This window comes from Amyelois transitella, chromosome 30 (genome assembly GCF_032362555.1).
Source record: "Amyelois transitella isolate CPQ chromosome 30, ilAmyTran1.1, whole genome shotgun sequence".
Taxonomy (NCBI): Eukaryota; Metazoa; Arthropoda; class Insecta; order Lepidoptera; family Pyralidae; genus Amyelois; species Amyelois transitella.
The window spans coordinates 1,210,496-1,236,573 of NC_083533.1; the positions used below are offsets into that span (position 1 = coordinate 1,210,496).

General features: G+C 37.1%; 1 protein-coding gene across 1 annotated transcript in view; it reads right to left on the reverse strand.

Annotated features, from left to right (window-relative positions):
• Positions 1-5,249: 5,249 nt before the first annotated feature.
• The window catches only part of LOC106142102 (uncharacterized), a 126,914-nt gene continuing 106,085 nt past the window's right edge, over positions 5,250-26,078 (reverse strand). The window contains exons 3-16 of the mRNA XM_060952949.1: positions 23,229-23,376; positions 22,840-22,907; positions 21,920-22,067; positions 21,328-21,440; positions 20,212-20,326; positions 19,800-19,927; positions 17,316-17,431; positions 16,359-16,468; positions 14,919-15,055; positions 14,109-14,207; positions 7,817-7,936; positions 7,150-7,272; positions 6,705-6,815; positions 5,250-5,931 (exon numbers count right to left, since the gene is read on the reverse strand). Coding sequence (XP_060808932.1) covers positions 5,834-5,931; positions 6,705-6,815; positions 7,150-7,272; positions 7,817-7,936; positions 14,109-14,207; positions 14,919-15,055; positions 16,359-16,468; positions 17,316-17,431; positions 19,800-19,927; positions 20,212-20,326; positions 21,328-21,440; positions 21,920-22,067; positions 22,840-22,907; positions 23,229-23,376 — 1,634 coding nt within the window. The 3' untranslated portion in view covers positions 5,250-5,833. The remainder of the gene's footprint in view (positions 5,932-6,704; positions 6,816-7,149; positions 7,273-7,816; positions 7,937-14,108; positions 14,208-14,918; positions 15,056-16,358; positions 16,469-17,315; positions 17,432-19,799; positions 19,928-20,211; positions 20,327-21,327; positions 21,441-21,919; positions 22,068-22,839; positions 22,908-23,228; positions 23,377-26,078) is intronic.

A 26,078-nucleotide genomic window follows, 5' to 3' on the forward strand; every position in this document is an offset into this window, starting at 1 on the left:
GGAAACCAATTCCGCGAAAGCTGACAGTCGAAACCTACCAAAAGTGGACGCAATAATGGTTGGCATCTTCTTCAAAGACAATCCAGATTTCTATGCTGCCGAACTGAGGAATGTGAAAACATCAATGTAAGTATATCTTGGTAACCACTGATCTTAGATCATGATTTGAAGCCACTTTTTGCGAATATTCAAATCCATCGGCATAGAAAAAAATAGTTTCGTAGTAGATTTTATTGTTGTATTAGTGCATTGAGGCACTGCATAACATTTATAGGAACTCATTTTAATAATTTTCACACATATGACGTGGCACAAGTTAAATAAAACAAGAGAAAATCAAAACTTTTCGAAACACTAACAGCAGCTTTGTATGATATTTACACGAAATTTACGTCACTGCATGCCATGGCCGCCATATTGCTAAAAGTCGCGTTTTGGCGGCATATTTGAATATTTTATTTTCTTTTTCGATTTTTTAATAAAATAGCTCTAATTAAGGCAGAAAAGTATTTTTGTAGGGCTCCTTATAAACAAATAAATACCCTAAGATAGTTTTTAGATCTTTGTCAAATAGCCTATTATAATTTAATTAATGATAATTTTGGAAATCCTATACTATTAATCGAGCAATTCCAATCCTTAGTAATACTGCGTTCACCGACTTACTGCATCAGGTATACGGACGCAAGATTATTTTCGCCCCAGAGAACACCTGCTTTTTGTAGGAAGCGTTGACAAGCGGGCGAAGCTACGGGTGATAGCTACTATGAATACAAAGATTACTTTGCTAGAAGTTGCAGGAGTGAGTTACTGTCCTCATAGGGGTGTCTACCTTGTTAGTCCCTGTGATAACGATTATGGGAAAGTCTTTCAGACATGGTCAACAGGCGCAGCAATCAAGGATTCACCCTCACGTCATTTGTCTTCATATAAAAGCAACATATAAGAGGTTAATAACTCTGATAAGAGTGAAATACTATTATTCAACAACATTCTTATTATAGTTTATGAATAGATGAATTAAATAGGTGTAGGGTAATTCATTAAAGGTTAAATTAAAACAAAATTTTTGATTTTCAAATATATTTCAGTAATCAAAATATAATAATAGGCTTACATATTAATAGTTACAAATCGTATCTCGTGATTGTTTTACAAAAAGAAGGCAAACTTATAAAAAATCAATCCATTACGAATGCTTATCTACACAAAATGGAGTCGTATTTTGCTGGTAAATTATTACAAAAGTACATAAATAGCAAAAAGAAAAATAAAACATATATTTACAAGCCATAAAAATTACAATCCCATACATTATATAATTTTTTACATAAACCGTTTCGTGCACTTTATTCACATCGTGAAAATAATTCTTATATTTATTTATTTTTTATCAATAAATTAAACAAAACCGACCTTATTTGCTAATGTGAAATTACAATTAACTTTCGTGCACTTAAAACATTTTATTCGAAATTTAAAAATTTAAAATGGCTGTCAGAAAACATTTGTTAGGTATAATAATATTCCATCTATACTATTTATTATCGTCTGTTATTTAAAAATTAATACTTTCGTCCTGTATTTTAGAAATGAGTTTACATTATACACTTATAAAATATGATTGTATATAAGTATCCAACTAAATTTATTTACAATAGTCTTTTGGGCTACATTTTATATACTTACTCTTAAGACAAACATAAAGTCGGCATTTACGAGAGAAAAATTCTCGAGTGTGAATAAGTTAGTTTACTTACAACCAGACTGACTACGTATGTAAAAAAATGGAAACAAATTGTTTGTTTTTAATTTAATTAAATAATTTTTATTGTAAATGAAGTCCTTTGTAAGTATTTAAGATCGTTATTGTTTACATGACTCATCCACATTTTTCTATTTATATTTGGACTCCCTCCAATTTGCAAGAACTCGAGAATTTCCCGCCCTTTTGCGGCCGCGCGCGTGTTTTTCATTATGGACGAAAAATAAGCAACCACAGCGCATTTAACTCCAAGCGTCACGGGTTTAGGCAAGCATTGACATATTCAATTCAATATTTAAAAAATATATATTTGACGATTCACTTGGCGTAACTTCATTAAATGATCTAATAAATCTATGAATATACACTGGTTAAAAACTGGCGCGTTTTTAAACATAACTGGTGTTTATGGTTGAAGATATAAAAGTTACTACAAATAAGTATTATTATCGGAAAACTGACTGATCGACTAACTGACACACAACTGAAGGTATCAATTTAAGAAAGCTGATTTGGCACAAGAGTACTTGTAGATATCAGGATAACCAGAAGTTTTAAAATGTCAGCTCACGTTTTAATGGTCAGAGCAACAAGCAAATGTATTTATTCAATAAAACGCCAAGTAAAACCGTCAAAAATTAAAAATCTGTAAAGCAAGATTCGCAGAAAAAAATAATGTCAGGAACTTTTTCTAGTGAATATATTTACATATATTTTATAACCTTAAAAGATAATTTTTATCACAAATAAAATTCCAAACTATTTTCTCGTATGAGCAATTATATGTAAATATTTTTTTATATAAAACTACTATTGGTCAAGATTGTCAATAACTGAGTTTTTAAAAGTTCAAATGATTGAGCACTGGGTAAATAAAGAAAATATAGAAAATTAGACACGAATTCACTTAAAAAAAAATACATAGACAATTATGAAAAATCACAAGTAAACTTATTCCCCATTCATCATCATCTTTCTCGACTTACAGTAAAGGTATTGAACATCATTGTTTTTTTAAAGTTCATAGTTCCTCAAATTATACCATAAAAAGAGAATAACAAAGCTCAAATTTCAATGATTTACTGTAAGTCGAGTTAATAATGACCTTAACATAGGATTGATGTATTTAACTCATAATTATTTTTATGAAAAAGTATGGAGATTGAATTCAAAAGAACTAGGGAGCATAAATTACACTGGAGAAGGCATGGGCACGTTTTTTTTTTGTGGTGTACCTATAGAGCTTGTTGTTCGCCGTGATTCTGCATGCAATCTCCAGTAAGTATTTTCTCCCTGTATTATTCATAAAATAAATTGACATCGAGGTACATAAAGAGTCAAAATACAATCGGGTGCCGCAACAACCTATTTACACCTACTCACGTTGCAATTGAATAATGCGTGCCCTGCAATTCGGTTACAACAAATTTACGAAGTAATTCAACCGCATGCGATAAGTTGCTGCAATGCAATTGCGAAGTGAGTAGAACCCCTTAGATTAAAAAGAGGTAAATATAAGTTATTTTTCACAAAATTCTTTCTATATTTGAATATGAAGTTCGTGCCCGTTGGAATACTTAAAATCTATTTCAAATTAAATACTTAACTAAAAATTGATTGGACGTTTTCAAAATAAAAAAAAAGAAATGCTGAGCATAATTTTCTACATTTATATCTATCTATCTTAATACTAGCATACAGTACAAATGTATAGTTTAAAAAGCGTTTTCTATTATATAATGTTTATGTATATAGAAATTGTACAAAACTCCCGGTCACTTTTTTTTTAAATATGCCGACGACATTTACATACAGCCTAGAAAAAAAAAGTTAAAGTACATAAGTTAACATTATTTAAAAAATCGCATATTTTAAATTACGCATCTTAATCAAATACCTTTTCTTTATTTACAAATTTGATCACGTTTTCTTCGTTTCTTTAAACATTGTTTAGTTGTCGCCTATCCTAAAAATAAATGTAGGTACTTTATAATGGTACCTGTTTAGTACCAAAACGAAAATAAAAAAAATATGACAGAAAAGATATTTAAAAATAAAACTGCGTTAAAAAATGCTGCCAGATTTGATTGAATATCAGCTGTCATCTATCACAATAAAAATTAATTCATAAGAAATGGTATGCCCTGAAACCAGTACTGGGTTCGGATAATGGCAGGGATACACAAGCGCCACTGTAAATAATTAATTATTTCTAAACCGCGTATGTGTACCTACCTTACACTAGGGTTTTGAAAAATATGTATAACTATATATGGCAACACAACATTGAACATAATTTTATTTAATTTTTACGGCCATGGATACAAGTTTTATAAGGAATTTCTCAATTTTGCACCCATGTCCATAAAACACTTTAGAAAGTTGATTGGACTGTGTTACCATAAGCGTAATTTGAAATACTTCAACAGCAAATTATTATTTAATACATAAACTTAAATAATGACTTGTAATTTACTAAAAAAATAGAAATGAGTATAGCTTGTTTCTTAATTCGGCGGAAAAACGGACAATATTGAGATTCATACAAGTTACTTGTAAAACAAAAAAAAGGCCCAGATTTTAGACACACCTACATACATAATGGAAACCAAATTCCGGAATAAAAAAAATCAAAAATACGAATCTGTTTTTCATCTCTTTCTAATAAGACCAATAAAAATAATGTTTTTTTTTAATATCCCTCAGACTCGTTTAATTTATTTATTTTTTTAAATCGCAATCCCATCTGTTTATTTATATTTAGTTTATATATAGAACATCTCAGCAAGCTCTCGTGGTCGAGTCAAACGGTTACCACAGATCATTGTAACATGTTTTGAATCGTCACAGACAAAATAAAAGTAAAGTGCGCGTTTAATAACTGTAGTATTTATAAATAGTCTAATTGCAATGCGCAAATTTAAAATCACTCATATTAATCTCAATATTGATGTACTAAAATTCGACGACACAACTGGATTAAATAATAATCTAGATTTTTAACAATCTAGATTTTATTTTTGACCGATAATGTCTATTGGCCGTTTTTCTTCCTTCGCTTTTAAGAAACAAACTATAAAAGAACAATTTTACGAGCGATCCATTGACAGAAATTATATATAATATAATATATAATTACTTATTTTGATTGCGATTTGATTTTTAATTTAATATTGATTTAATTTTATCTATTTGATTTAATTGAAAACTGTATATACTGAAATAAATGAATTTTATTTATTTAATTATTCATATCAGATTACATATTTTCAAATCGCATTATTGATTTTAGAATTGATCTATAAATACAAATATTAAAGTCTGTCTGTGACATTTTCATGACCATTCCGGACTGGACTGATTTTGTTGAAATTATTTTCTTCCTCCTGTCTTTAGTCCCGGTTGCATCATCACCATTACGGAGAGGAGCCCGGGGTATGCCTTTGACCATGGACCCTGGATTGGGTGAGTCAGATTGTTACACGAAGCGACTCCCGTCTGACCTCTGCTACCTTTTGTCTGAATGTGCAGGTTTCTCCACTATGTTTTCCCTCGCCGTAAGAGCATCGGTTAGTATTCTAACTAATGTACATAACTTCGTCAAATAGTCATTGATACATGACCGAAGTAGGATTCGAACTTGTGCTTTTTTGCGCCACACGCATTTTAACCGGGCACTTTAACGTTTCGACCGACGACGCTCTTATTTTGTTGAAATTACCAATGTATGGATATAATTAATTCATACAAAGACAATAATTTTATGCAATCTCCTTCAATTCCCAAACAAAAGATTGTAATAAATTAATATAGATAATTTATCAACATGATTATTAGTTGATATAAAAAAAAATATTCTTAATTTGCATTGCCCAAGCAAGTTTGTTTAACAATTCACTCCGTCTACCCCGTAAGGGTCAACACGAATTTATCTATACATATACATAAAAATAACTCATCAACAGATCGCTCGCAAAAAAAAAAAACCTAAAAAAAAAAAAAAACAAAATTGATACAAAATAAACGTCAGAACGGATGTATAATCACATTACAACAGAGTTACGTCTATCATCTGACGCGGGCGAGGCCGACGGCGAGAACTAGTATGGCGGTCGGGGACATGCGCGGCGACATGCTGTTGTACATGCTGCTTTGTTCGCACGTGCCTGGAACAGAGAAAAAAAATGTCAAATTTCTACAATTATCTATAATCTATACCTACTAATATTATAAAGCTGAAGAGTTTGTTTGTTTGTTTGAACGCGCTAATCTCAGGAAATAGTGGTTCAAATGGAAAAAATATTTTTGTGTTGAATAGACAATTTATCGAGGAAGGCTTTAGGCTTTATAGCATCACGCTGCAACTATTAAGAGCAAAGGAATAATGGAAAATGTGAAAAAAACGGGGAAAATTATTCATCCTTGAGGGCTTCAATGATGCCCAAAACAACTGTTCCACGCGGACGAAGTCGCGGGCACAGCTAGTAATAAATAAATCAGTACAATCACACTTACGTAACTCATTTAATTAGTAAGCAGTGATAAGTAATTAATTCACTATCATCATTAAAAAAAATCTGGTGTTAATTCATTGGTTTAGTTGACAGCTCGTCATTTTACGTATTTCGGCATTATCTTAATACGTCGTCGCATTGTTATCACGACTGGTCTCATGCTGTATTTCGTCACTATCGCAATTCGTCCGACGAGCATGTACAATCAAGTTTATAATTGTTAACCATTTTTTCCTATTAAACTATTTTATGCTTCTCTGAGGATATTTTATGAATCACAAACATATCATCTATTTATTTATAACATGAGGTTCATAGATTTTTTTTTTCTGATATGTCAAATGTGAAGACCTACATGAGGTTCATAGATTATTTTTTTTCTGATATGTCAAATGTGAAGTGCATGTTTTGAATATCAAACTTACCATTAAGCGTCAAATTGTAAGCTTTATCGCCGCCTGCGCCGGGCATAACGCTGCGGTCACACGAGCGAGACACCGCCGACACTGACAGCTGTTGAACGCCTCCGCGGGTTTCTGCGCACACGCAGACAGACAGACATACAGATTAAAAATACATATAGTATTACAATATAAAAAAAAATAGTGACAGGTTGCTAGCCCATCACCTTAAAAAGAATCCCAAATTTGTAAGCCTATCCCTTAATCGCCTTTTACAACATCCATGGGAAAGAGATGGAGTGGTCCTATTCTTTTTTATATTGGTTCCGGGAACCACACGGCATTACGAAATAAATGAATCACTCGCATTGGCGGTATGAATGATTATTCAATTCTAGACGACCGTATAATTAAATTACATGAGTATTGCTTAAAAGCTTGTTTTAACTTAAACATGTTGTGCACTCACCGTTGCTAGTTCGCGACGTGTACATGAAGCAGAAGGTCCTCGGGTGTGTGGAGCCCCTGGCCACGGGCGCGGCTATGAGGTAGCCCACCCCGTTCTCAGACCAGCTGCCGTAGCATGAATATACTGAAAATAAAGGAAATATATTTTAAAGCATATATTTAACTAGCTGTGCCCGCGACTACGTCCGCGTTTAGAAATGGTACATACATACATACATAAAATCACTTTAACACTCACTGGCCCTTTACCAGGACGTATTCTATTCAATTTTAATTAGATTTAAATGATGTGAAATCTATAAGTGATACCTTGTATTCAATTTAGAAAAAAAATATGTCTATTCTATTCTAAATACCTTCTGAAAACCACGTAAGTAAATGCATTATAATCTTTAAATTAAAATTATTATTATTTTTGTAATGGAATTTATTATTATTTATTATTCAATGTATGAATTAAAATGTAATTTTTGTGTCAACGATATGGGTCCAGAAATCTGGAATAAATGATTTTTATTTTATTTATTTATTAAATATGCTGAGACAACCCACAACCGTGTGGTGTGGCGCAGAAATACTAGGAGGGCTGACCCCAAATAAATTGGGACAATAGCCAGGAGACAGAAGAAGAAGAAGAAGATTAAATATGCTGAGAATGTACAACATACCTGTAGCAGAGCACACGGCTTTGAACTCGATGCTGTCCTGCTGAGCTCCACAACCCACTAACGCGCTGGTGAACTCCGGGGAACACTCCGCAGGCGACACACCCTGGGTTTCCGAGTCCCCTGGGAACATGGAAATTCATCATTTAATATACATACATTTATACATACACTAGCTGTGCCCGCGTGGAATGGTTGTTTTGGGCGTAATTGAAGCCCACAAGGATGAATAATTTTCCCCGTTTTTTTTTTTCACATTTTCCATTGTTTCTTCGCGCCTAATAGTTGCAGCGTGATGTTATATAGGCTAAAGCCTTCCTCGATCAATGGTCTATTCAACACAGAAAGAATTTTTCAATTCGCACCCGTAATTCCTGAGATTAGCGCGTTCAAACAAACAAACAAACTCTTCCGCTTTATAATATTAATACAGATATGGTCACGTCTATATCCCTTGCGGGGTAGACAGAGCCAACAGTCTTGAAAAGACTGAATAGCCACGTTCAGCTATTTGGCTTAATGATACAATTGAGATTCAAATTTTAAATAAATGAATAAATATTGCACAGATCGAGTTGGCCGTAGAAGTATCGAGACTTGTGTAACGAGATACTAACTCAACGATACTATATTTTGTTATAAATATTGTTTAGTTAAACTTTCAAGAGACCCAGGCCAATCAGAGAAAGTTTGTTTCTCATCATGCCCCGGCCGGGATTCGAACCCGGGACCTCCGGTGTCACAGACAAGCACTACCGCTGCGCCACGGAGGCCGTTCTGTGAAAACACACAGTTCTTCTCGATGTTGTTATTTTTCCTATTATATATTTGTTTGCGTATGCGCACCCCAGCTTCCTATCTGAAGGTGAGAATGATACGAGACTGCATATAATAGAGTTGGCTTAATTTATAATATATATCTTCTTACTAGCGTTAGTCGTGGTTGCATCCTAACCACTCTGGGGAGCTCGGAGCCGAGATATCATAAAAGGCGACTAGGCGACTAAGGGATAGGATAGGGGCTTCATATAATATGGGATTATTCGTTTAGTTTAGGCGATGATGAGGTTTAACTTTTTGAATCTCATTTCTATCATTAAATCCACCATCAGCTGAACGTGGCCTTTCATCAGCTTTTGAAGACTGTTGGGTTCCCCCCGCAAACCCCGCGAGGGATATAGACGTGATTATATGTTATGCTACATTACAGTATAACTTCGAAAATAGTCATTGGTTCAAATGGCCGAGGTGAGATTCGACCGTTAGAGCATCGGTTAGTATTCAAACTAGTGTACATAACTTTGAAAATACTCATTGGTACATGTTACGTTACGTTATAGTACATAACTTCGCAAATAGTCATTGGTTCAAACGGCCGAGGTGGGATTCGACCGTTAGAGCATCGGTTAGTATTCAAACTAGTGTACATAACTTAGAAAATACTCATTGGTACATGTTATGTTACGTTACAGTACATAACTTCGCAAATAGTCATTGGCACACCGGCCGAACTGGGGATTCGCCCGCTGCCGTGGTATAACTAAAATGCCGTTATCTGACATCAGGATTTACACCTTTTTTACAAGTAAAATAAGAAAAAAAATTCTCTTTCGATCTGTATATACGACTTTTTGGTACCTTTAAGTCATAAATAGGCGTTCTCATTGATGAATGGCATCAGTTTAAATTTTTACCGTAGTTTTTGACGTTTTACTTAAAAACAAGGATTTGGGCAGGTAACGGCATTTTAGTTATACCAGGGCAGACCGTTAGAGCATCCGGTTAGTATTCAAACTAGTGTACATAACTTTGAAAATACTCATTGGCACACGTACGAGGTGGGATTCGACCGTTACAACATCAGTTAGTATTCAAACTAGTGTACATAACTTTGAAAATACTCATTGGTACATGTTGTGTTACGTTACAGTACATACCTTCGAAAATAGTCATTGGTACAAACGGCCGAGGTGGGATTCGACCGTTAGAGCATCGGTTAGTATTCAAACTAGTGTACATAACTTAGAAAATACTCTTTGGTACATGTTATGTTATGTTACAGTATATAACTTCGAAAATACTCATTGGCACACGTACGAGGTGGGATTCGACCGTTACAACATCAGTTAGTATTCAAACTAGTGTACATAACTTAGAAAATACTCTTTGGTACATGTTATGTTACGTTACAGTATATAACTTCGAAAATAGTCATTGGTACAAACGGCCGAGGTGGGATTCGACCGTTAGAGCATCGGTTAGTATTCAAACTAGTGTACATAACTTAGAAAATACTCATTGGTATATGTTATGTTACGTTACAGTACATAACTTTGTAAATACTCATTGGTACACGGCCGAGGTGAGATTCGACCTTTAGAGCATCGGTTAGCATTCAAACTAATGTACATAACTTAGAAAATACTCATTGGTACATGTTATGTTACGTTACAGTACATAACTTCGAAAATACTCATTGGTACACGGCCGAGGTGAGATTCGACCTCAGCATCGGTTAGTATTCAAACTAGTGTACATAACTTAGAAAATACTCATTGATACATGTAATGTTACGTTACAGTACATAACTTCGAAAATAGTCATTGGTACAAACGGCCGAGGTGGGATTCGACCGTTAGAGCATCGGTTAGTATTCAAACTAGTGTACATAACTTTGAAAATACTCATTGGTACATGTTATGTTACGTTATAGTACATAACTTCGCAAATAGTCATTGGTACAAACGGCCGAGGTGGGATTCGACCGTTAGAGCATCGGTTAGTATTCAAACTAGTGTACATAACTTAGAAAATACTCATTGGTACATGTTATGTTACGTTACAGTACATAACTTCGAAAATAGTCCTTGGCACACCGGCCGAACTGGGGATTCGCCCGCTGCCGTGGTATAACTAAAATGCCGTTATCTGACATCAGGATTTACACCTTTTTTACAAGTAAAATAAGAAAAAAAATTCTCTTTCGATCTGTATATACGACTTTTTGGTACCTTTAAGTCATAAATAGGCGTTCTCATTGATGAATGGCATCAGTTTAAATTTTTACCGTAGTTTTTGACGTTTTACTTAAAAACAAGGATTTGGGCAGGTAACGGCATTTTAGTTATACCAGGGCAGACCGTTAGAGCATCCGGTTAGTATTCAAACTAGTATACATAACTTTGAAAATACTCATTGGCACACGTACGAGGTGGGATTCGACCGTTAGAGCATCGGTTAGCATTCAAACTAATGTACATAACTTTGAAAATACTCATTGGTACATGTTACGTTACGTTATAGTACATAACTTCGCAAATAGTCATTGGTTCAAATGGCCGAGGTGGGATTCGACCGTTAGAGCATCGGTTAGTATTCAAACTAATGTACATAACTTTAAAAATACTCATTGGTGCACGGCCAAGTTCAGATTCGACCGTTAGAGCATCGGTTAGTATTCAAACTAGTGTACATAACTTTGTAAATACTCATTGGTACACGGCCGAGATGACATTCGACCGTTAGAGCATCGGTTAGTATTCAAACTAGTGTGCATAACTTTGTAAATACTCATTGGTACACGGCCGAGATGACATTCGACCGTTAGAGCATCGGTTAGTATTCAAAACTAGTGTACATTACTTTGAAAATACTCATTGGTACACCACGGCTAAGGTGAGGGATTCGACCGTTAGAGCATCGGTTAGTATTCAAAACTAGTGTACATTACTTTGAAAATACTTATTGGTACACCACGGCTAAGGTGAGGGATTCGACCGTTAGAGCATCGGTTAGTATTCAAACTAGTGTACATAACTTTGAAAATACTCATTGGCACACGTACGAGGTGGGATTCGACCGTTAGAGCATCGGTTAGTATTCAAACTAGTGTACATAACTTTGAAAATACTCATTGGCACACGTACGAGGTGGGATTCGACCGTTAGAGCATCGGTTAGTATTCAAACTAGTGTACATAACTTAGAAAATACTCATTGGTACATGTTATGTTACGTTACAGTACATAACTTCGCAAATAGTCATTGGCACACCGGCCGAACTGGGGATTCGCCCGCTGCCGTGGTATAACTAAAATGCCGTTATCTGACATCAGGATTTACACCTTTTTTACCAGTAAAATAAGAAAAAAAAATTCTCTTTCGATCTGTATATACGACATTGGTACAAACGGCCGAGGTGGGATTCGACAGTTAGAGCATCGGTTAGTATTCAAACTAGTGTACATAACTTTGAAAATACTCATTGGTACATGTTATGTTACGTTATAGTACATAACTTCGCAAATAGTCATTGGTACAAACGGCCGAGGTGGGATTCGACCGTTAGAGCATCGGTTAGTATTCAAACTAGTGTACATAACTTAGAAAATACTCATTGGTACATGTTATGTTACGTTACAGTACATAACTTCGAAAATAGTCCTTGGCACACCGGCCGAACTGGGGATTCGCCCGCTGCCGTGGTATAACTAAAATGCCGTTATCTGACATCAGGATTTACACCTTTTTTACAAGTAAAATAAGAAAAAAAATTCTCTTTCGATCTGTATATACGACTTTTTGGTACCTTTAAGTCATAAATAGGCGTTCTCATTGATGAATGGCATCAGTTTAAATTTTTACCGTAGTTTTTGACGTTTTACTTAAAAACAAGGATTTGGGCAGGTAACGGCATTTTAGTTATACCAGGGCAGACCGTTAGAGCATCCGGTTAGTATTCAAACTAGTATACATAACTTTGAAAATACTCATTGGCACACGTACGAGGTGGGATTCGACCGTTAGAGCATCGGTTAGCATTCAAACTAATGTACATAACTTTGAAAATACTCATTGGTACATGTTACGTTACGTTATAGTACATAACTTCGCAAATAGTCATTGGTTCAAATGGCCGAGGTGGGATTCGACCGTTAGAGCATCGGTTAGTATTCAAACTAATGTACATAACTTTAAAAATACTCATTGGTGCACGGCCAAGTTCAGATTCGACCGTTAGAGCATCGGTTAGTATTCAAACTAGTGTACATAACTTTGTAAATACTCATTGGTACACGGCCGAGATGACATTCGACCGTTAGAGCATCGGTTAGTATTCAAACTAGTGTGCATAACTTTGTAAATACTCATTGGTACACGGCCGAGATGAAATTCGACCGTTAGAGCATCGGTTAGTATTCAAAACTAGTGTACATTACTTTGAAAATACTCATTGGTACACCACGGCTAAGGTGAGGGATTCGACCGTTAGAGCATCGGTTAGTATTCAAAACTAGTGTACATTACTTTGAAAATACTCATTGGTACACCACGGCTAAGGTGAGGGATTCGACCGTTAGAGCATCGGTTAGTATTCAAAACTAGTGTACATTACTTTGAAAATACTCATTGGTACACCACGGCTAAGGTGAGGGATTCGACCGTTAGAGCATCGGTTAGTATTCAAAACTAGTGTACATTACTTTGAAAATACTCATTGGTACACCACGGCTAAGGTGAGGGATTCGACCGTTAGAGCATCGGTTAGTATTCAAACTAGTGTACATAACTTTGAAAATACTCATTGGCACACGTACGAGGTGGGATTCGACCGTTAGAGCATCGGTTAGTATTCAAACTAATGTACATAACTTTGAAAATACTCATTGGTACATGTTATGTTACGTTACAGTACATAACTTCGAAAATAGTCATTGGTTCAAATGGCCGAGGTGAGACTCGACCTTTAGAGCATCGGTTAGTATTCAAACTAGTGTACATAACTTAGAAAATACTCATTGGCACAAACGGCCGAGGTGAGATACGACCCTGCGGCCTTTTTAGCGCCACACGCACTTCAACCAGGCATCTTACCAATTCGACCATCGACGCTCTATCATGTACGGATGAAAATATGCCTGTATAGAGACGTGTGGTTCCCGGCACCAATGAAAAAAGAATAGGACCACTCCATCTCTTTCCCATCGATTTCGTAAAAGGCGACTAAGGTATAGGCTTACAAACTTGGGATTCTTTTTTTTTAGGCGATGGGCTAGCAACCTGTCACTATTTGAATTTCAATTCTTTCATAAAGACAAATAGCTGAACGTGGCCATTCAGTCTTTTCAAGACTGTTGGCTCTGTCTACCCCGCAAGGGATATAGACGCGACCATATGTATGTACTAGCGTTAGTTGTGGTTGCATCCTCACCACTATGGAGAGGAGCCGAGATATCATAAAAGGCGACTAAGGGAAAATATGCCTTTGTTTATATCTGTTTAACGTCCAAACATACCGATGGTGACTTGCTGTCGTCTCCGCCTCCTGTCCGGCGCGGCGCTAGTAACAGCGTATCGCCCGAAAATTGGACAACGCATTGGGAGGAGCGACGTGGCTGAAACAATACGATTATATTGTTATTAAAATTGCATAACAAGTTATAACGCGTATAAAAATGGCCGTGTGGTTCCCGGCACCGATAAAAAGTGCCGTGTGGTTCCCGGCACCGATAAAAAGTGCCGTGTGGTTCCCGGCACCGATAAAAAGTGCCGTGTGGTTTCCGGCACCGATAAAAAGTGCCGTGTGGTTCCCGGCACCGATTAGAATTGCCGTGGTTCACGGCACCAATACATCATGCACCAATAAAACAAAAAAGAATAGGACCACTCCATATCGTTCCCGTGGATGTTGTGTAGAGCGACTAAGGGATAGGCTTTTTAACTTGGGATTCTTCTTTGAGGCGATGGGCTAGCAACCTGTCACTATTTGAATCTCAATCCCATGATTAAGACACACAGCTGAACGTGACCTTTCAGTATTTTCAAGACTGTAAACTCTGTCTACGCGAGGGTTACAGACGTAACTATATATATATGTATATATATTGACTGGAAGATATTGCTTTAGCGACAAGTCCGCCTTTGTACTTCATTACCTTTTTTTTTCCTGTTTTTCTTTTTCTTATGATGCAATAAAGAGTCTATCTATCTATCTATCTATATATAAGTATTTAAAGAAAATCACTGCACAATCTTTTGCAGTGATTTCCTTAAATACTTATATATATAAAGACAAAGATATATAAAGAGATATATAAAGAACATACTTATCAAAGTAATGTAGGGTAGCGGCGTGTTCTCTGAACAAGCGTCCTGCGCCAGTTCCCACAGCCCCGTGCCCTGCTGGAGTTCTAGAACGTTCCCTTCCCTCCTGTAAAACTTGAGGCAGACATGGCCGGATTCGCTGGAATTAAAATTAAAAAAAAATACATGTAAGTTTAAATCTTAATTATTATGTATATTATATTGTATTTTATTCATGTAAGTACAGTTCTACATCATCTTCACAAATAACCAACCTTAGAATTGAATGTGGACGAGAGAATACATTGTTCAGATTGATTTATTTATATGAGATTTTAATAATATATATATATATTATTCTTTCTTCGTGAACACAACATCCAAACTAGGCTTTCCACCACCTGTTTACGATGAATCCTGGATTTTTTTGGCCACATAGCCCGCAAAGATGGCGACAATTTGGAACAGCTGATGATCACCGGCTAGGTAGAGGAGAAACGATCAAGGGAACGTAGCCCACTTAGATGGACCGACCAGATACGTTCGACGCTGAATAAGGACCTACATGAGGCGCTCCACACCGCTAAGGACCGGGCAAGGTGGAGAGACGTAGTGCGCTCTAAACTGACTTGTCTCCGGGGAGTTCACGACCCTCAGTAATGAGGTTTACGACGCAAGAAGGAAGAAGGATATATTTTATGGATTGCCAATTTTAAATAACGTAGCAATATCATTCATGTTTTTTAATGTAGACAATGTGCATTCGTCCACGATTTTGATTTAAGAGATCTATATTTGTAAATTGACGTCCTATTAAAATGCTGCAGTGTAGTTTGTTCCGCCGCTTCTTCTACACATGCGCTTTGGAAGCGGTAGTAGTTATAATTAGATTTAAGTTATGTGACGTCAATAAGTGATACCTTGTATCCAATTTTGAAAATAACATACATACATACATAAACTCACGCCTCTTTCCCGGAGGGGTAGGCAGAGACTACCTCTTTCCACTTGCCACGATCCCTGCATACTTCCTTTGCTTCATCCACATTCATAACTCTCTTCATGCAAGCTCGGCGGTTTCGGGCACTTTTGACCTGACCCTTTACCAGGACGTCCTTAATTTGATCAAGATACGTTCGTCTAGGTCTTCCCACCCCGACCTTTCCCTCCACACTCTCCTTGTATATCTGCTTAGTCAACCTGTTTTCATTCATCCTCTCCACATGACCGAACCATCTCAACATACCCTTTTCTATTCCTGTAACTACATCTTCTTTCACATCACAACATTCCCTTATCACGCTGTTCCTTATCCGGTCACTCAATTTCACACCCAACATACTCCTTAACGCTCTCATTTCCACAGCATTTATTCTGCTTTCGTGCTTCTTTTGCCATACCCAACTTTCACTTTGAAAATAAATCTATTCTATTCTATTCTATTCTTTAGGAGTTTCACTCACCATCCCCTGGTTACGTGGGCGATCAGTTTTATGTGCTTCTTGTCTTTCTGCTCCAAGATGGAGTGGCAGACCAGCCTCTTCTCCTCAAAGGAGCCATCTGCATTCATAATCTGTGAAAGTAAGAAATTTATTTATTTATTCATTAGGAATAACAAACAGCTATATTATAAAGACATATTAAAAGTTGTTATATGCTTAAGTAGTAACAATATAGCCCACACCGTTATTCACAGATTGGTAAACAATTTTTGGGCTGTTAGTTTGACATGAAAAAATAAAAACAAAAGCAATTAAATACATAATACAAGGTTACGCTTATAAAATTGAGACAAAATCCTTTTAGGCGATGGGCTAGCAACCTGTAGCTTTTGAATCTCAATTCTATCAATAAGTTCGAGGAATGCCTTTGACCTTGAGTTTAGTATCTCGTAACACAAGTCTCGAACTTACTTCGAGGCTAACCCAATCTGTGCAATTCGTCCCGTATATATTTATATTTATTTAATACTAGAGGCCGCCCGCGACTTCGTCCGCAAGGAAACCCTATCAAACACGCGGGAACTCTGAGATAAAAAGTAGCCTATGTGTTATTCTGGGTCTTCAGCTACCCACATACCGAATTCCATCGTTATCGGTTCAGTAGTTTTTGCGTGAAAGAGTAACAAACATCCGTAGCGACATCCTGACATACTCACAAACTTTCGCATTTAAAGTCTTGGATGTTCATCTATATAAGTATTTATTATAAAATATAGTATCATTGAGTATCTCGTAACACAAGTCTCGAACTTACTTCGAGGCTAACTCAATCCGTGTAATTTGTCCCGTATATATTTATTTAAGGGTCTTTGTGACCACTCCGGGTATCGTGTGGTTTCAAGCAATTTAAAAGAATAATACCATTACATTCATCTGTATTTCTGTTAGTATATTGTTATTTTTTATATATATTCATACCTTGAGCGTGGCGTTCTTCTTGGTGAAGTGGTACTGGTGCGAGTGGTCCAGACTGTACCACTTGTGGTGGTCCACGATCCAGGGTGGGAAGTGGCAGCGGTTGTGTTCGTCGTCGCCTGGAAAATATACGATATATATACATACATAAAATCACGCCTCTTTCCCGGAGGGGTAGGCTGAGACTACCTCTTTCCACTTGCCACGATCTCTGCACACTTCCTTCGCTTCATCCACTCCATAACTCTCTTCACGCAAGCTCGGCGGTTTCGGTTTCGTTATCGTTTCACGATATATATGTATGTAGATAAAACTCTTTTGTTGCAACATAAGAGTGTAACATACAAAACAGCAGAAAACAAACACAGGTGGTACAAAAGCAGACTTATCGCTAATGCAGTCTCTTCGGGTGGGAGGAAACCAAACAGGAGATTGGCGTTGGCGCAGAGCAGGATAAATAAATGTTTAAACATAATATCATACGTACATACATATGGTCACGTCTATATCCCTTGCGGGGAAGACAGAGCCAACAGTCTTGAAAACACTGAATGGCCACGTTCAGCTATTTGGCTTAATGATAGAATTGAGATTCAAATAGTGACAGGTTGCTAGCCCATCGCCAAAAAAAAAAGAATCCCAAGTTTGTAAGCCTATCCCTTTAGTGGCTTTTTACGACATCCATGGGATATGATAAGATATGGAGTTTTCCTATTCTTTTTTGTATTGGTGCCGGGAACCACACGGCAGGAGTAATTTATTGTTAAGCATTTTACTTGTAATTATACCTTTGAGAAGTAATTTTGCTTTTAAAGCGTAGTTTTACCTTCTTTGTGAGATTATAATTCGCTTTCTGACACGGTTTCTTTATAATATACCCACAGTAAGTAAGTTACATGGTCCTTCTGCCGTCTGTGGGCGAGGACAAACCATTGCACGTGGTATCTCCCGAATGCGCGATGTACGTCATAATTTTGTCGCTATGTCGACCTTTCATATTATATACGTTCTCATGAACCCAGTATGGCCTTTGACATCATTTTGACTTTTTTAACATTGTTTTGCCAATTTTAAGTCGTTGTGTAATTTTTGGGGACTTTTTCCCTTCAACGATGTTATGCCTTTCACGTGTAATTTTGCCTTTAAGAAGTAATTTTACCTTAAAGGCGAACTTTCACTTTTTTACGTTCCTTTGCCATTTTTCGAGGTTATAATTCGCTTTTTGACACAATAAGAGGAGGGGTTTCTCAATAAAATACTCACTGTTAGTAAGCTTCATGGTCCTACTGCCGTCTGTGGGCGACGACAAGCCGTTACACGTGGCGTCTCCCGAATGCGCTATGTATGTCATTATTTTGTCGCTATGTTGACCTTTCATATTATTTCTCATGAAGCCAGTTTTTCTTTTGACATTATTTTGATTTGCTTGACATTGTTTTGCCAATTTTTAGAGACATTTTCCCTTTAACGATGTTATGCCTTTCATGTGTAATTTTGCCTTTAATGTGTAATTTTACCTTTAATATGTAATTTTGCCTTTAATGTGTAATTTGCCTTTAATAAGTAATTTTATCTTAAAGGCGAAGTTTTACCTTTTCTACGTTCCTTTGTCATTTTTCGAGGTTATAATTCGCTTTTTGACACAATAAGAGGAGAGGTTGCTCAATAAAATACTCACTGTTAGTAAGCTTCATGGTCCTACTGCCGTCTGTGGGCGACGACAAGCCGTTGCACGTGGCGTCTCCCGACTGCGCTATATATGTCATAATTTTGTCGCTATGTTGACCTTTCATATTATATGTATGTTCTCATGAAGCCAATATTTCTTTTGACATCATTTTGTTTTGCTTGACATTGTTTTGCCAATTTTTAGAGACATTTTCCCTTTAACGATGTTATGCCTTTCATGCGTAATTTTGCCTTTAATGTGTAATTTTGCCTTTAATGTGTAATTTGCCTTTAATAAGTAATTTTACCTTAAAGGCGAACTTTCACTTTTTTACGTTCTTTTGTAATTTTTCGAAGTTATAATTCGCTTTATTTGACATTCTTCTTATTTGACATAATAAGAAGAGGGGTTACTCAATAAAATACTCACTGTTAGTAAGCTTCATGGTCCTTCTGCCGTCTGTGGGCGACGACAAGCCGTTGCACGTGGCGTCTCCCGACTGCGCTATGTATGTCATAATTTTGTCGCTATGTTGACCTTTCATATTATATATATGTTCTCATGAAGAGAATATTTCTTTTGACATCATTTTGTTTTGCTTGACATTGTTTTGCCAATTTTTAGAGACATTTTCCCTTTAACGATGTTATGCCTTTTATGTGTAATTTTGCCTTTAATGTGTAATTTTGCCTTTATGGTGCAATTTGCCTTTAATAAGTAATTTTACCTTTAAGGTGAAGTTTTACCTTTTTTAACGTTATTTTGTTTTTCGATGTTATAATTCGCTTTTTAACACAATAAGAGGATAAAATACTCACTGTTAGTAAGCTTCATGGTCCTACTGCCGTCTGTGGGCGACGACAAGCCGTTGCACGTGGCGTCACCCGACTGCGCTATGTTGTATGTCATCGTCTTGTCGCTATGTTGACCTTTGTAGATGAAGCATCTAGAATTTAAAACATGATCATAATTAACACAATTGGGCCCAACGAGGAGGCTTATTTTGCAACTTATTTAAAACCGTGCCGTGTGGTTCCCGACACTTTGGAATAGACAGAGCCAGCGGTCTTGGAAAGACTGACAGGCCACGTTCAGCCGTTTGGCTTAATGATTTCCATCATTGGGATTCAAATAGTGGCAGATTGCTAGCCCATCGCCTAAAAGAACAAACAATCCCAAGTTTATAAGCATATCTCATAGTCGCCTTTTACGATTATTTCAGCTGCGTACCTGTAAGTATCCTCATCGGAGGCGATGGAATTCCTCCTGTTGACTTGCGATATCTGCCCCACCAGGTATCTGGTGGAACCCTCCTTCCACGTCGCCAGGCAGACGAGCTCCTCAACTGGAAATGATACAGTGATAATGAGTAAGGGTCTTTGTGTCCACTTCGGGTATCGTGTAGTCCCAGGCAATTTAATAGAATAATACCACCCCATCTCTTTTCGCGATTTAGCACACGCGCTGTGATTGGCGTTGTGACGTTTGTGATATCGGCACAGTCTTCGCTGCTATTGGCTGAGCGCGTCGTATTCTCGCTGTGATTGGTCGATGGCCAATGACGTTTGGACATGTCGCCACATCTTACATGTATATTCTAAAATTCTCGTGTCGCAATGTTCGTTCCCGTACTCCTTCGAAACGGCTTGACCGATTCTCATGAAATTTTGTGAGCATATTGACTAGGTCTGAGAATCGGCCAACATTTATTTTTCATACCCCTTAGTGGTAAATAATTGTTCACCCTTAGCATTTTTTTATTAGAAATTACTAACAAATTATTTATATATGGCAAAACAACGTTTGCCGGGATAGCTAGTTTATTATAATATAATACATAAATACATATATACATACAATCACGCTTTTCCCGGAGAGACTACATCTTTCCAATTGCCACGATCTCTGCATACTTCCTTCGCTTCATCGACATTCATAACTTAATGTTGGTATGAATAATTATGTTAATATTCGCTTCATCGAAGGAAGTGTGCAGAGATCTTGGCAAGTCTCTGCCTACCCCTTCGGGAAAGAGGCGTGATTTTATGTATGTATGAATAACTAGCTGTGGCCGCGACTTCGTCCGCGTGGAATAGTTATTTTGGGCATCATTGAAACCCTCAAAGGATGAATAATTTACCCCGTCTTTTTGACATTTTCCATTATTTCTTCGCTCCTAATAGTTGCAGCGTGATGTTATATAGCCTAAAGCCTTCCCCGATAAATGGTCTAGTCAACACAAAAATAATTTTTCAATTCGAACCACTAGTTCCTGTGATTAGCGCGTTCAAACAAACAAACTCTTCAGCTTTATATTATAAGTATAGAAAGTATAGATTAACTAACCATTGCTCTCTGTCCCTGGCACGTCAGGGCATGCCATATATCGAAGCAGCAACCTGGCATCATCAGTGCAGGACTCCGCGCGAGAAGGCGGGTTCGTGCAGTCACCGGACCCACTGGAGACGGAGATAAAGAGGTTTAATTATGTCTTGACTTAAGGTCCTATGTCCCCTAGCTGGGGCAGAGGGCATCCACAGTGCGTCGCCATCCCGCTCGGTCTTGAGCTTCGCGTTTTAATTATGTGGTACTATAAAAACTTCTCTGGCTTGATCACAAGACAAGTATCCAACTTGTCATGCGAGAATTCCGGAGTAAGAGGACGAGTGATTTTTGGAATTTTTAAGAGTGTTTGAGTTACTTTACGAGTGTTTTGTGTCAGACGAGTGTTTAGTGATATCCAAGTGTCAGAGTCTCCACTCACCGGTTGTAAGTGCATCTATGTATCCCTGCATTCTTATTTTGTTTCATCCACATTAAGATATCTTATCATGCAAGAATTTCGGAATTAAAAGGACGAGTGATTTTTGGAATTTTTAAGAGTGTTTTGTGTCAGACGAGTGTTTAGTGATATCCAAGTGTCAGAGTCTCCGCTCACCGGTTGTAAGTGAAAGTGAACGGCGGCGGGTGGAACGGACACTGCTCGGGCACGGGCCGGGGCTCCTTCCGGAACATCGAGTAGAGCGCCGCGTCGCCGCTTATCATCTCGCATATAGACGATAGCGTGTCTTTTGGTGAGCAGTATGCTGAAATTTGAGAAGGAACAATTATTATTAAAGTTATAATCTAATAATACAAATTCTGCTATCTTAAAGTAAGTTGTGACCTGTGGTTCCCGCAACTTATTTTAATTACAGGGTAAATTCTTAATTTACCCTGGACCATCGCCAGGAGTTAGAATATAATTAGTGCCGTGTGGTTCCCGGCACCAATACAAAAAAGAATAGGAACACTCCATCTCTTTCCCATGGATGTCATAAAATGCGAATAGGGGAAAGGCTAATAAACTTGGGATTCTTGTAGACGATGGGCTAGCAACCTGTCACTATTTGAATCTCAATTCTATCATTAAGCCAAACAGCTGAACGTGGCCTTTCAGTCTTTTCAGACTATTCCTCTGGATATAGAAGTGACTATATGTATGAAATAAAACTGTATTTTAATATAACCTCTCATCTTTTTCACAGATTTATTAAGATACTAGCTTTCGCCCGCGACTCCGTCCGCGAGGGCGTCGGTCTTCGCGTGGATGGTTTATTTCTTCATTTTGAGTAACTCTGACAATGACATCTTATAAATCTATTGGATCCAAATACTGCTAGGCCTGTAATAAAATTAAGGAGATCCCTCTATTGAGCTACTGCTGTTCTTTTAGTTTTCACAGCGTGACGTCATCTTGTAGGCAGGTCTTTTCAAGACTTTCATTGGGTTTGTCTTCCCCACAAGGGGTGTAGACGTGATTATACATATGTATGTAATTAAAAAAAAACTATAAAAAATATATACAAAATTACTTACTCTCTTTATACTGCAACACATATTTGTGTTTTTCATGTATCACCATGCATCTGTAGCAGTCGTCACTCCTGTAATTATTGATGAAAAAAAAGGTTAAAATTGATATTGATTGTGCCGTGTGGTTCCCGGCACCAATACAAAAAAGAATAGGACCACTCCATATCTTTCCCGTGGATGTCGTAAAAGGCGACTAAGGGATAGGCTTCCAAACTTGGGATTCTTTTTTTAGGCGATGGGCTAGCAACCTGTCACTATTTGAATCCCAATTCTATCATTAAGCCAAACAACTGAACGTGGCCATTCAGTCTGTTCAAGACCGTTGGCTCTGTCTACCCCTAAAGGGATATAGACGTGACCGTATGTATGTATGAAGTTAATTAATTCCTCACCTGTCATACAACAGAAATTTGTCATAGGAGTCGGTCTCAGAGCACTCCCCCTTCGATTGGATGTGAGTGGAGTTGATTGCGATGAGTCCCGGATTCCCGGACAGGAACCAGCTGCCTGTCCACCCCGGCGGGAATGTGCAGCCTCCGCCTGGTAAAGTGTGACGAGAAATTGAAATTGAAATTGAAATTTATTTTTATTAACATTTAGGTTTGCTACAATTGGTTATACAATTGGTCCCACACTAGGCAACATGCCTGTCCTATGGTAACCAATGTTATAGAACATATATATGTATAACGTTAAAAGTAGCCGACAATAAGTTTACAGGAGTTAATAGTTACATGCTATACAAGACATTAATCAATCAAATATTTGTAATGTTAATTCAAATATTTTATTTAAGAATAGGACCAACGACGTCGCGAAAGTAAACGCGAATTTGTATCAGCGCCATCTAATATTAACGCGATGCGTAAATAAATGAAGTTAATAAGTGCCGTGTGGTTCCCGGCGCCAATAGAAAAAAATAATATGACCACTCCCATCGACTTCTCATGGATGTCGTATAAGGCGACTAAGGGGTAGGCTTACAAACTTGGGATTCTTCTTTAAGCGATGGGCTAGCAACCTGTCACTATTTGAATCTCAATTCTATCTTAAAGCCAAATAGCTGAACGTGGCCTATCAGTCTTCAAGACTGTTGGCTCTGTCTACCCCGCAAGGGATATAGACGTGATTATATGTATGTAGGTATATAAAAGGGAAAAATCGTTAGTTTGCACGGGTGTTTCATAGTATACCATATGAACAGGTCATTATTCGTTTATCTATATATAACGATCGCCTGTCTGTTTGTTACGAATAAATATAGGGTTGTTAATGACGAGTCTTTCAAATATTTGTACACCCTTGTGTTACATAGATTTTTATCAGTTATTATAATGGATCATTATTATCTAACTATTCTGAGGTATCTTATAAAAAAAAGAAAGGTGAATGACATGTAATTGTATTAACTAGCTTTCGCCCGCAGCTATTAATCATATCTATACTAATATTATAAAGCTGAAGAAAATCTATATAAAATATCTCAGAAAATACTGGTTCGAATTGAAAAATTCTTTTTGTGTTTAATTGACCATTTATCGAATAAGGCTTTAGACTTTTTATCATTAAATATCCGAAATCCGAAAATTAAACACACACATACATATGTATATGTATGTGTTTAATTTTCGGTGCTGGGATTAGAACCCGGAACCTGTTTAAAGGTGAGTACACCGCCACTACACCAAACATAATCACGTCTTATTCTTCACGGGGTAGACAGAGCCAACAATCTTTTTAAGACTATAAAAGCCTAGTTCAGCTGTATGGTTTTGTAAAATTGAGATCGAGTGTCACGTTGCTAGCCTCTCGCCTGAAAGAATCCCGAATTTATTAGCCTTTCCCTTAATCGCCTTTTACTACATCAACGATTATGGTGTGCGTTAGAAAATGGCCGAGACTAAAGATATAAAAGATTATTGGATATTAAATTTTTCCACGATTTTCAAAGTCATAAAACTATTGTTCATTTCAGTATGATTCCAGCACTAATGGTTTTTTATGGCAATGACGTCACGGGGTATCATTTTTATGTTTCGTTTTATGGGGATTGCTTTTTTTTATATGTCACAGGCACATACAAGTAGCAACCTGTCAGTGGAATCACAATCCTATCATGAAGCCATACAGCTGAACGTGGCCTTTCAGTCTTTTCAAGGCTGTCGGCTCTGTCTACCCCGCAAGGGATATAGGTAGACGTGATTATTCTATCATTAAGCCAAATAGCTTAACGTGGCCATTCAGTTCTTTCAAGACTGTCGGCTCTGTCTACCCCGCAAGGGATATAGGTAGACGTGATTATTCTATCATTAAGCCGAATAGCTGAACGTGGCTATTCAGTTCTTTCAAGACTGTTGGCTCTGTCTACCCCACAAGGGATATAGACGTGACCATATGTATGTACGTGAATAATCGCATACATATAAATGTATGAATGTAAGCACATATACAGAGTAGGTACGTTTCTTGGATTTTATAAATAAATGAATGTCCTATACGGGATAAATTACACAGATTGAGTTAACCTCGAAGTAAGTTCGAGACTTGTGTTACGAGATACTAACTCAACGCTACTATAATTTATAATAAATACTTACTTACTTAATTATTTTTTGCTTCCGATCGTCACGTTTTTATTTTCGTGGTTCTATTTTATTTCAGTTTTTATTTGTAGCCAGTTAGAAACATAAAAGGTTGCTTATTTCCAGACAAGAATGAAACAAGTTTTAACGATATTTATCCAATTTTCAGGCACCATAGCCATCCCCTGATCAACTTTTACAAGACGTTATTGTTTACACCAAAACAACATTGCGACCAAGGCGTTTTGTAAGGTACCCAACTATTTTTCACTAATTATCCCCTGATCAGCTTTTAAACAAAAAAAAAATAATATTGTTTACACCAAAATGGCCGTCTCATAATCCTGTTTACTCAAACTCGAATAACATGTTTGTTTATGTCGCCTCGGCTCGCAAATATGCAGTAATGAGGTTATGAGAAGGGTCGGTGGTCGAACGGTTAAGGTGCCCGAATATAATCCGTGATGCACAGGGAGGTACAGGTTCAAATCCTACAGTGGTCATGCTCCAGTCTTTTTTTTACATGCACACATATAATCACGTCTCATCCCTTGCGGGGTAGATGAGACGGAGCAAATAGTCTTGAAAAGACTAAAAGGCCACGTTCAGCTGATTAGCTTAATAATAGAATTGAGACCAAATAATGACAGCTTGCTAGCC